The sequence below is a fragment of the Clarias gariepinus genome, chromosome 2 (assembly GCF_024256425.1).
Source record: "Clarias gariepinus isolate MV-2021 ecotype Netherlands chromosome 2, CGAR_prim_01v2, whole genome shotgun sequence".
NCBI classification, from domain to species: domain Eukaryota; kingdom Metazoa; phylum Chordata; class Actinopteri; order Siluriformes; family Clariidae; genus Clarias; species Clarias gariepinus.
The window spans coordinates 33956531-33968849 of record NC_071101.1 but is presented as its reverse complement, the minus strand read 5'-3'; the positions used below and the strand labels follow the sequence as shown (position 1 = coordinate 33968849).

General features: G+C 38.7%; 1 protein-coding gene across 2 annotated transcripts; it reads right to left on the bottom strand.

Moving 5' to 3' along the window:
* Positions 1-5207: 5207 nt before the first annotated feature.
* On the bottom strand, positions 5208-11815 carry LOC128539671 (uncharacterized). Of its 2 annotated transcripts, XM_053510686.1 has the most exons (4): positions 11726-11815; positions 10961-11140; positions 8615-8870; positions 5208-8312 (listed from the first exon to the last, which is right to left on the bottom strand). In XM_053510686.1, the coding sequence occupies exons 2-4, from the start codon at positions 11021-11023 to the stop codon at positions 6883-6885; spliced, it is 1749 nt and encodes a 582-aa protein (XP_053366661.1). In that variant the 5' UTR covers positions 11024-11140; positions 11726-11815; the 3' UTR covers positions 5208-6882. The 2 variants fall into 2 exon arrangements, with proteins under 2 accessions (XP_053366661.1, XP_053366662.1); XM_053510687.1 differs by lacking the exon at positions 11726-11815 and having other exon boundaries at positions 8615-8866; positions 10961-11047.
* Between the last annotated feature and the right edge of the window lie 504 nt (positions 11816-12319).

The window sequence follows — 12319 nt, the reverse complement described above, 5'->3', positions numbered from 1 at the left end:
TTTGATATTGAGATCCTGGTGGTCCAAATACTGGAGGTCCAGAGCCACCACAGCAAGTGCTTCATACTTATCTGTAATGTGGAATTCTGGCCCACCATCTAATTGGGACAGTGTTGCCACTGTTGCGTCCTTAAACAAGGCCCTTAACCCTATCTGCTCCAGGGATGCTGAATCCTGGCTGACCCTGTGTTCTGACCCCATCTTCCTAATAGGGATATATATTTAAAAAATGTTGCATATGACAAATAATTCAATATTGAGTTGATCCCTCCAAATCAGTTCACTAGCAGCACTGTGGGCTGCTGCAGTTGAAGCTATCATAGGGTTTTTTTCTAATAAACCAGTCAGAAACAACGGCATTTGAAAACTTTTCAGAAGACTCAATGGTAGCTTTCTGCATAAAGCACATCAACAGGCCCATGTCCCAGCCTAGTATTTTATCTGTTTTTGTAGCAAAAGGAAGGGCTCATGGCTGTGCCTTCCCCTCTGCTTTATCAGAGACAGTAATGGCAACCATGGTTGCTAACAGGCTTTGATAGCTCTGAGGCTATAGATAACCTAGGTGGGTAAATGGTAGCCGAACCGGGATTGTTGGGATTTCCTAGAGGGTTATACCACCAGAGTATTGCTACTCTTCCCGCTACCGTTGACTACCTACTGTATGTTAGCTATGAGGAGCAGTTAACATTAGCTCAGAGTATTTCTACCTGGTCAGGTGTATTGCTACCAAAGACTTCTACCACTCAGCTAGGTTAACTTTAAAATTATTGATACTTTACACAGTCAGAAAAATGTATCTATTGTTTTGTCGACAGGCTATATGAGCAGTCCTCTTAAGAAAACTGTGCAAAATGACAACAAAGTGCCCAGTGACATAGTGTTGTTGGACAGTTAAGCTATGTCCCAGAGAGACAGTTGGTTCAAGAGATGGGTATTGAAAAAGGTTTCAAATGTGTTTGTCATTTCCTTTTGTTGAGGGAGCGGGCATCCTCAACACATACTTCCTGCCAATCCTGCCTGGCAGAGTGTAATAGGAGCTTCTAATGAGGTCATGCGAAGGCGTTCCCAATGTGAGAAGTGAAACAAATGGATCGTCATCATTAAAATACTAATGTCATTTGGAAAAAATATTCATCCTTCCATTACAATTAGACATATGAATCTAGAAGTCTCCCAAAATTTTTGCTATCTTCTTGTCTCTCAATATACTAAGAAACTTCATTTCCTTTGTCACTCATTATGTAGATAAGGTAAGATTTAAACTGTATTACAGCTAGTTTTGTTATACACTAGAAATACAAAGTTAACACCCAACAAAAGATAAATCGGACTTATGAGTTGAATAGACCTTTGTCATCACACCATCTAGTGATCCTTGAAATGCTATTGGACAAAACCGATGGATCTTTCTGGATTGGAGTCTGGCATGTGCGTAAGCATGTGTATGAGGTGGCCAGTGCATGTAGTCACAGTAATCTTACTTGTCTGACACACCAGCACCAGGAATGAGCCCAGTTCTACTGCATTTTTGTCTGATTGTTATGTCCTTACTTAAATAGAATTGAGTGCTTACACACATGGCAAGGCAACAATTCACTCAACCTTGGTGGCTCCTTGAACTCAAACAAAAGTTCAGCAAGAGTCCGATTTTTTCTATTGTGCCTTCCAGCCTTACAGAGCAAGAGGACCAAGCCCTATAAAACAAGCAAATGCATCCAAAAATAACTGCAGAATAAGGAGAAAGATCAGATGAAGAAGGTCTTAACAATGGGCTCATCATTTTTTTTGTCTGTTTTTGTCTAAGGTGATATGTATTACTGAGTAAACTATGGAAAATAAAAAATATATATATAAATTATATATCCAAAAGTTTGTGGACCCCAGACCATTACATTTACACTACTTATTCCCAAAACTGTTGTTCCCAAAAAGTCTTTGTATCTTGTAGAGTTAGGACTCTCTTTGACAAACCTGTTCCTGTCAGACAACTGCAGCTGTGCACAAAGCAATGTCCATGAAGACATGGTTTGTTAAGGTTGGAAAAAACTGGTGTGCCTTAAACAGAGCGCAGACCCTTAAAAAAGTGACGGTTACTAAAACAGCAGGAGGGAATAAATGTTAAATGGGATGCTCAACATACAAAATATGCATTTTAGTCATATATTGTATACTGTAGGGCTTTCTTCATTGACAAGCACCACTAATTTTGTCCTTTGACAAAAACAGTTTGTTTATACTGTACATAAACCTTTTATCCATTGTTTAAGAGGTAGAGATAAAAAAATTAAAAATAAAAGACCAGATAGGTAAACAATGCAGTCACCTTTTGTACTTTGTTTTCACATTTAAGTTTCATTACAAAGAAGGTTGGAATCAAATAGCAATACATCTATTATTACAAAATGAAAAGAATATGATACGACTGTGAAGAAGCAACCAAGAGGTCAACAGGAACTGAAGAGCTAAAGAGATCTGCATCTGAGACAAGAAAAACTGCTTTCAACCTTAGCCCAGAAACTACTGAACACTGGGCTTTATGGAAAAATGGAAAACTATATAAAATTGGCAGAAAGCATAATGGAGACAGATATTGAGAAAACAAAAGGTTCTCGGTTCTGATGAGATATAAAATATGTTTTGAACTTACATAGGCATGAAACCCAACACGCATCCCCACAGGGAAGCATCATGGTAAGAGTTACCCTTGGCTTCTCAGTTGCTTCTCTGATCCATCCACTCTTTATCTGGTTATTACAATTTTTTTCGATGGCCATTTCTGGGCAGATTTTAATTGTACCAAACTTTGATCGGTATACAGTGGTGTTCAAAATAATAGCAGTATGTTGAAAAAAGTGACACTGCTATTTTTTGAACAGGCTAATATTTGTTTTTTTGTTTTTTTTACTTTCTGTAAACTAATAATACATTTAGTACATTTTTCGAGAATAATATAGAATGTGCAGGGTGTCCAATGCATTTATTTGATTTAAATTAAAAGTTATTATATGGATATGGAGCTTTATTTGCTTTCTTCAACACACTGCTATTATTTTGAACACCACGGTATTTCTAGCACTATGCCCCCGGTTGCTTTGATTAAGTACCTTCTTCATCTTCTTGGTGATAGCTGTTTTTTTAGGTATTTTCTTTCCTAAACTTTGGTATCTTCAAAAACCAGGTGTATTTATACTAAGATCACATGACACTTAAATGGCACACAGGTCAACTCCATTTAGTTAATTATGTGGAACCTGATGATAACTCGTTATACTAGAACTAATTAAGATAATTAAAAGGTTTTTAAACAATTGCCTGAAACTTGTGGAATTTTTATCTAAAAATAATTGGAAATATCTTCCATATGACATCTTCCTCACGTGAAAGTACTACTGGTATGAGTGTATCAGACACAGTAGCAACATCTTAGTATCAATGCTGGATTAAAACAATTAACAGCACAGTAACCAAAAATAAGGGGCAATGATGATGCAAATGGTTGAGACTCTATATTGCTGATAGAATGGTCGGGTTTTGAGCCCTGCTGTTGCCAGGTCAACACTTTTGGGTATGAGTTAAGACCCTTAACACCATGCCCCATTTAACTTAGTCCCAGTTCCAGTTAGAAAAAATGGGATAGTTGTGACAGGGCAGCCAGCGTAAATGTTGTCTTATCTTGAAATACAATATGAGAAGTGATCGGGTGGTGGAATGGAGTGATTATAAGGAATGTCCTCTCTCTCCCTAATCTCTATCACCAGATGCTATTCTCAGCTCTACTCTTGTTGTGCCACATTGCTTATACCAAAACCATGCACTCAAGTGATCATAGCAAAAATCTATCGCTAGACAAAGGACTCTTTTGTATAGTCTGGCCCTCTTCTAATGGGCCAAGCTATTAAACGTCACTATGGGCAGCACTATAATGACTTGCCTTACTGCTACATAGGACCAGATGTTATAAATATAATGCGCAAATTCAGACAAGGAAACTGTGCTTTCAATTTTGAGGTGAGGTCGTAAGTAAGCATAGCACAGACATATTTACTAGTTAAATCTTTAGGAAGGATTAAAGTTAGTCTTGTGGATGAACATAGACGTCACACAGCTAGCCAGCTCTCGTTTTGCTAACAAAAGACAAATGTGGAGGCAGACATGTTTTGCTCACATAACTATTTTGTAGCTTAGATGCATAAGATGTCAAAAAATAAGATCATTTACAGGTAACACATCTAATCTGATTAATGTTGTGTTTTATTATTAGTTGATAAGAAAGATTATCAATCTATACATGCATCCATTGTTTTTCCACTTATCTTGCTTAGGGTCACTGAAGCCTATCCTAGGGAACTCGGAGCATAAGCTGAGGTACACCATGAATGGGGTGCCAACCAATCACACCGCACGAGCATACACACTCAATCATATGCTATGGTCAGCCTACACTACATACCTGAACCTGGATTAAACACACAAAGACCAGTGATGAGATTTGGATCTCCTAATCACGAGGTGACGGTGCTAACCACTAATAAACAGAATTCAGTTTCATAATGCCTTCCTTTGAGATTTGTGTGAGATTAACAACACACAAAATAAAATACTTTTGATGATTTAATGAGAATTAAAGGTGCATAGATTTACCATCTCATTGCCATTTCTTGTATACTGTGTTTTTGCCTATTTCCAGGATATCCCTTGTGATTTGGTTGTATGTCTGGCGTCTTACATGTTTATCCAAACTACTAATAACTGGCATAATTAAAGCAGTATAAATACTCTTTCTCTATTACTTGCCCCAGGGGTGTGCCCCTCACTTTCCGTTGTGTAAAACTTTTAAGCAAATTTTGAGTTGTAATGTTTACATGATTTACCAATATCACTTGACTGTTGTATAGTAATATGCACAACTGGCAATTATCCTTCATCCACAGTGTCAGACAGGTAGTATTTGCAGTATGATACTACAATATGAACTAGATTGGCATCTATTACAGAGTAATGTCTTTTATAATGATCAGATAAATGTCAATGATTTTATGTCTGTGTAAATACATTCTTGAGACCTAGCACCACCCGTTAGACACATTTGTAAGACTTTTATAAATTACATAAACAACTGATTATTCCTTATCCCACATTTCCAGGAAGCATAAATGCAGTCGTAAAGGTGATAAATTATTTTTATTCACAAAAGAAAAACAGCAGGCTGTGATACAGGAGTTTATTTATAACTTATAATTGACTTTAAAACTATCTCAAAGTAAAGGAATAAAAGGAAAATATCTTTATAGTTCTGTTACTCATTGCAGTGGCACCATTTGTAAAAGTGAAACTGAAGATAAAGATGAAGAATGAGTGTTAGGGTTGCTTCTTAGGTGTGCAAGTGTGTGTGTGTAAAAACACAACCTTGTGTTTAAGGTACTTCAATGATGTTTGTAGAATTGCTACAAAAACCGGAGTCATTATAAAAAAAAAACAAAAAAAAAACAATACAATACAAATAAATCATCCATGAACCAGGCACCCATTATCATTCTTTTACATTTTCTCTCGCTTTCTTTTGTCTAATCACACACGCACGCACGCACGCACACACACACACACACACACACACTTGCACTGTCACAAACTTTTTTCCTCGAACTTAACCCTATACAAAATCACTTTGTTGTTTGTAACACAACTAACTGAATATAAAGAGCTACAATTTTGAATGAAGACAGAACGTCAGAGAGAAGAAGTCCAGAAAAATAATGCCAATCCAAACAGAAACAGAACCAAAGAGGAGGAAAAGTACATGTTCCATCACCACCCTCCACATTTGGATTGCTGTGGTTTGGTGTGGGAGGTGCTGGCGTCAAATTTAGAAATATCCCGTCGACATGACCGCCGCAAAAGAAGCAAGCTCTAAGCAACGAGATGAAATCTCATTCAAATTCATCCCTCTGCAGTCATACGTCAAATTTCTGAGAACTTCTGGCATATTGGTGAGATTTAAATGACAAATCACAGGTTTGATAACGAGATGCTGCAGCCAACACTCCAGTCCCAAAAGCAGATAGAGTTTACAGTAGTGGTGGTTAAGCTCATCTCTGGTTGAATTTATCATTTAGATAGACTGTAAGGTTTCTGCTTTACATATTCAGTATGTCACGCCTATTTCTGTCCTTAGGAGAGCTTTGGTATGACCAGTGACTTATCACTTATCAGCAATTCATCATACAGCCCTTTACAGTGATGATCTGATCCATAGCCGAGGATAGGATCACCTACTAACATTAGTTATGTGTACTTTCTATAAAAACTACTCAGAATGGTCAAACATGAAGCCAAATGATTCTTGGGTAACATTTAGAATTGGCTTCTGTCCTCAGCACTGCACTCTCATTCAGACCTTTTTGTATTAGGTACCATTTTTGTAGTGAAAATGGCAGTGGTAGTTCCGTGGTTAATATGCTGACCTTCAGATTGGAAGCTCAGAAGTTCTGCCAATCTAGCACTGCTGTGCCTTAATATTATTCCAAATTCTGTAAATGTACAATCAGATCAACTTGACTCCCCAAAAATCACTGTAAGAAAGAACTGCTGAAAAGCTTCATGGTAGATAAAGCCACTGGTCATGATTTGTTGAATAGCACTGAAACCTAACTGTTAAGTAATACACGTTCTTAAATAAATTTAAAAAGAGATTACGTATAAGTAAAAGAACTAGAACTGATTATACATTCAGAATAGAAAATAATACTATAGCAGTTAATGAGCTCCATTATCTAAAGGACAATTACATAATCCTCAAAAGTTCTGCCTTTAGTTATAGTAAACTGCATCATTGAAATTGAGATTTCAGTTAAAAAAATGTTCACAGGTACTGAAAATGAGCATTTAGGATGTTTTCTTTAGCAGTCCCAATCTGCGCAAGGCATCCTGTCTGGCTTCACCTGTTGTTCCTTTTCCAGAAAACTGTACCGTGACACCTTGGTTGCGGAACGATGGAGCAGGCTTACTGAGGATCTCTGGAGGAACTGGATCTGGACGAGTCCTCATAGATGAAGTGGAACCTTGAGGTCTAGGGGCTGTTGGAGGGGCCACTGTAGAAGGCCTGGTCCTGACTATAGGCTGGTAAACTGGGTCAGTTCGTACAGGAGTAAGTACTTTGGGTTTCACATCATAGCTATTTTTCTCAGATTGGTATCTAGATCCAGTGGGGTCTCCGTGATATGTGGTGGTAGGGCCAGTGTTAGTTGTTGAGTGGCTGTGGGCAGAGGTTACCCCGTCTGGTTCATCTGTGCTCAATGAAGGATTTATAACTTTTGATCTGCCACCATAACTGTTAAACTGGGTTTCTGGTGGCTCATGTGCATTTGCATATGGGGAAGAGACAGATTCTGCTTTGACACTCATTGCGGGATTTAAAATGACGCTTTTACCACCATAGCTGTTAAAGTCAGTGTGTTTCACTTCAGCACTAGACCTTCTATCTTTGTTAAAAGTGGGACTAGTGTCTTTAATAGGTGTGATTGTAGCAGTTTTGCCCCCATAATAGTTGAAGTTATTGGGAGCGATTTCACTCTTGAGTTTTGCCTCATAGTCGCTGTTGGAGGTGGATTGATTGAAAGAAGGGTTGCTGGTCTTTCTCTGGCCAACAATATTCCTTACAGCAATGTTGTTAGATGTTTGAGCATGCATGCTGACGCTCGCTTTGTTAGAGTTGTCGATAGGTGAACTTGCTGAGTAAGGTAAGCTGCCTACTTGGTAAGTGCTACTGTTAGGTGAAACAGTGTTGCTGCTTAGTTTAGTGCCAATATTGGGAGTTGAATGAGTTGTTTTTCCTGCCATTAACCCCAGTTTGGACAGAGCCTCAACCCTGGACTTATCAGGCGCCATGTCGTTGAATGACACACTGCGCATAGGCACATTGCGCACACAGGCAGGTTCTCCCCCCTCTAATGGATGGGATCCCTCGGGCAGGTTGGCCAACATCTGTGAACGGCGTTCCTGAACATTGACAGCTGCAATGGCAAGTGATTGGGCGTTGAGTTCTTGGTGGCCCCGTGTTAGGCTCATTTTGCTGGGAAGATGAGGGTTCCTGGGATGCATAGAAGGGTCACGTTTTGATTCTAGGCTGCGTCTGCGGCCTAACAGTGTTGAGGGACTTATCCCACCACTGCCCTGGTCCTCTGAGATCTTGCTGACAATGACAACTGGTGTTGGAACAGAGCCTGGAGGACGCGCATGGTTGTTCTCCTCGTATCCAACAGGGTCGTTTTTTGGTGTTTTTTGGTGAGGGTCCGAAACAGAAAGGTTAGAAAAATCTGCCAAAGAGAGAAACAGAAATGTTCAGCATTAGACCTTCTATTAGCTCTTACATAGCTGTTATAAGACACCTTTGACTGTTCTAATGTATTTATACCCCATTTTTTAAAAGTGTGCTGCATAACACTTGCAGGTTTCTGCCTTTTTTCTATGTGTGTTATGTTTTGTATGGATTTCTATAATAGCTACTCTGAGGCTACAGTATACTTGGTGGTTTGGATTTGTCGCAAACGTCTGAGCCTTTTTATCTTGATCAATTACTTAACCACCATTGTTTCAAATCAAAAACTTAAACCGGTACCTTGCACAGTGAAGTTTGTTGAGGGACGAACCAAGTCAATGATGTCATGCTCCATTACATTGGGGGAGACATTTGTCCTAGGGGCAGAACTTAACGCTGAGCTAGATGAAGCTCGAAGGCTATTCAAAGAAATTATCTTTCTGGGAGTCCGCCCTGTGGTATCATCAAAACCGTCCTCCAGTGAGTCTATAGTCTCCTCAAAGAAAAGAATGCACTCCTTTTCCTCTGAACTGAGAAACTGTAGGGCATCGTCTTTCTAAGAGGAAAAAAAGTCTGTTAAATACTACAAAAACATGTCTATTGCTTCTTAAATGCAAAAGCACCTATCGGGACATCCCGGTTATGCATTTATGGTCGTCTTTATTGCTGTGCAACGTCAAACAAAAACAAGTTGCTGTTATCACTTATGTTACAGCAGCTATAAAGCCATTAAATGCAACTTGTTAAGTGACAACCTGTAAAGCCTAAGTATTGAGGCTTTACAGCTGAGATTTCACTCACTGCTGTCTAGTGCAAATTTATACAAGATGTTATTTTGTAAGAACCAGTGGTCTTTGTCATCATGACAGCTTCAATTGCTGGGGTTGAGAGTTTGTGTTCATATTCCCCTTTAAATAACACCCTACTTCACATAGGGGTGCACAGTACACAGAGGGAGTGATGATGTTAGTGGTTAGTGGTTAGTGGTCGTTTTCTCTGGATTTTAGATACTAATAGAGAGTTTCCCTGAAAATCATAATAAAACACACACTAAAAGGCCTTTTTTTAAACATGCAGGTCATACCCTGGCTAGATTCAGTGGAGAAATGCTTCAAGGTTGCGCCTAAGCATCACATACATAACATAACACACAACACACTGTGCAAGCAGCCAACACCCTTCTCTCCTTGGTGTGTGTGTGAGTGTGTGAGTGAACAGTAGGCTACTTGTTTCTCTGGTCCCATGCCCCCACCTATTAACCTGACAGGCCCAGCTCTGACGTGAAAGACAGGATCACTATACCTGTGTCTGTGTGTGAGGACTGTGTGAGGGTGTAGCGCCATGTATGCTTCAGGGGGAAAAAAAACAACATACATTCATCTTCTAATCATAGGGGCCAGAAAAAAAAAAACTACACTAGAGCTTGTCTTTAGATTTTAGATTTGCATCAATTAAGTATTAAACGTGAAGCTCATAAATGTCTACAGAACTATAATTACTTGAATAAAGCCTTTTAAACGCAAAGATAGATTCTGAGGCTTCCCTTAATTAACATAATTATTAATAGATGTGGGCCAGAGCAAGGAAGCAAGGGACAAGCAGAAAGAGGTAGAACCAGCTTTTCTGCTTGTGTTGAATGCATCAAGCAACTGAGCTCATCGCTGCGAGCTCTCACATTACTCGGACTTTGTAATGAAGACAATGCGTTAGGCTTTATGGCAGTGCAGCCAGAGCAGTTCTATTTCTGACTTTTGATCAAAGCACAACCCCAACCCTTGCTGAATACAATCAGGGAAATAACTATTACGAGTGTGTTTATGTGAAACAAAAATAGCTTGGAGAAGCTCCAAATTTTACCGGTTCTGTGATTACGGAAACACACACACAAACAACTTTCCTGTTCCTGGATTTGCCTGTTTTGTGAATCAAGCATATTAATGTCAACAGGCTTGTGTATTTTTGACATTTTTGGGGGAACACATTATCATGCACACATCCATGATGGCGGGCCACACCTTACAGAAAGTATGAGAAGCATAATGAGCTCTCTCTCCTGTCAAGTTTCACTGTCCAAGACTGCAGCAGAACTGGTTTCCCTGTCCTACTCCTCTGTCCTCTGTGTATATGCATATATTTAGTTGAATCAGTGTCCTTTTTGTTTTAAAGCATAAATATACTGTATGTGTGGCTCCTTGTTAATAACGAGTTTATTTATACAGCTTTTTTTGAGCAGCTTTACATGTAAAAAGCCGTTTAACCAACGGGTATTTCTTCTTTTTTTTATGTGTAATTTCTTATTGTGATGTTTCAAAAACCAAAGCATTGAGTTTCTCATGATTAAAGTATCAACTGCCATTGTGTTTAAACAATACATAGTCTATGCAGGTCAGGGTGAACTATCTGCTTTTTTGGAAAAGACACCGTCTTTGGAATTTTTTTTTTTCCAAGTAATACATTTTAAAAGGAGTTAAATATTTGGATTAATTATAAGATAACCTACTTGTGAAATATCATAGATAAGAAAGTAGTCAGAGATTTGTGTAATAAGTTAGTAATAAGTTAGAAATGTGCGGAGTGTGTGTGTGTGTGGGGGGGGGGGGTGTTAATCTCAGTTCTTGTGAATGAGACACTCTCTTTAGTACTTACAGATTGCTGGTAGCCGTTGAGCTTGTACTGAAGACGCGGGTTGCTGTGGACATGGACATCCATGGCTATAAGGGCAAGGTCACTGTGTCTCTCAGCTCAGCAGTGACATTGTAACATTCAGCCTAAGCATCTCCACTGATGCCTTGGACCTCGGTCTGGCCTGTGCGCATTAACACACAGCTGCAGAATAGACAATAAGTTTATATTAAAATGTAAAGATTTAACCTTTCAAGTATTTACACCCCCCTTTACATTATTAAACACAGTATTAAACAAAATAAGATTTAACACTGTTAAAACACAAAAAAAGGAAATGTTGGTACAACAAAACACCTAAAACTAAACACCGCAGTAACTAATTCATCTACTGACAAAACTATGACTGTGGCTGAAATCTTTCCAAATCTGCTTATAAGAAAATGAATAATAAGACTTGAATTTTTAGGCTAGAATTTCATGTCATGCGTCACTTTCATGCGTAGGCTAAAAAAAGTGAGATTATTATTATTATTATTATTATTATTATTATTATTGAGTATGGCATACAGTAAGTGTCTGAGTGACCCAATATTTCCAGGTACTTTAAATAAATAGTTTTCTGTCCAAAAAAAAAAAACACAATTTTCCATTTAAACGTGTAACAACAGCCAGTAAGGGGAATAAAACACTAAGCCGCACTTTTTTGAGCAGATCAACAAAACAAAGCTTCTATATTCAGCAATAAGTACTAAACAACACTTAAAAAAATCTTTAAGAAATACTAACCTTTGACTGGGGAGAAAGTATTGAGTATTGACAAGTTGAGAAAGTATTCAGAAATCAGCTTGCTGTGTGGTAAGTAAAGTGTCCTGCCCTGAGCAGTGCTGGAGAACTGAAGTAAAAGGAAGTGCGTCTGGAATTCATACGACTGAAGTGGCGCGTCCAGTTTGCCCATGTGACGTCACAGCCAGGGCTCCTCCTCTAAGTAAAAGGGTGGATCTGGAACACACTATTAGAGCTACACACCCACCACAAAGTGTTCCCTTCATCAGTCTTATTAACCCTTTCTTTGATTTGTTGCTATTTGTAAAAAATACCCAAACTGGCAATGTTGCCAAATCGCTAGAAAGCAGAAAAGAACTTCCCTTCCCCCAAAAAACAAGACATAGCTGTTTTTACTTGGCGTGATTTCACATTACATAGCAAGAGGATAGATTTTTATACTTTGACCAGTAAAATTTGCCTATTAAAGGGTTAAAGCCTCCACAACTTTATTGCTATATACTTTAAACACCCTTGGACTGTGGAGCCAACTCCATGCCTGATAATTATACTGTGTCTGTGCCAACTGCCTTGTGGTCTCCTTGCCTAGAAAGCAGA

Coding starts and splice junctions, on each gene's coding strand:
- LOC128539671 (XM_053510686.1), bottom strand. CDS start 11,023: ATGGATGTCCATGTCCACAGCAACCCGCGTCTTCAGTACAAGCTCAAC. Junction 8,871..10,960: donor TCAACGGCTACCAGCAATCT/GTAAGTACTAAA, acceptor TTTTCCTCTTAG/AAAGACGATGCCCTACAGTT. Junction 8,313..8,614: donor AACAAACTTCACTGTGCAAG/GTACCGGTTTAA, acceptor TCTCTTTGGCAG/ATTTTTCTAACCTTTCTGTT.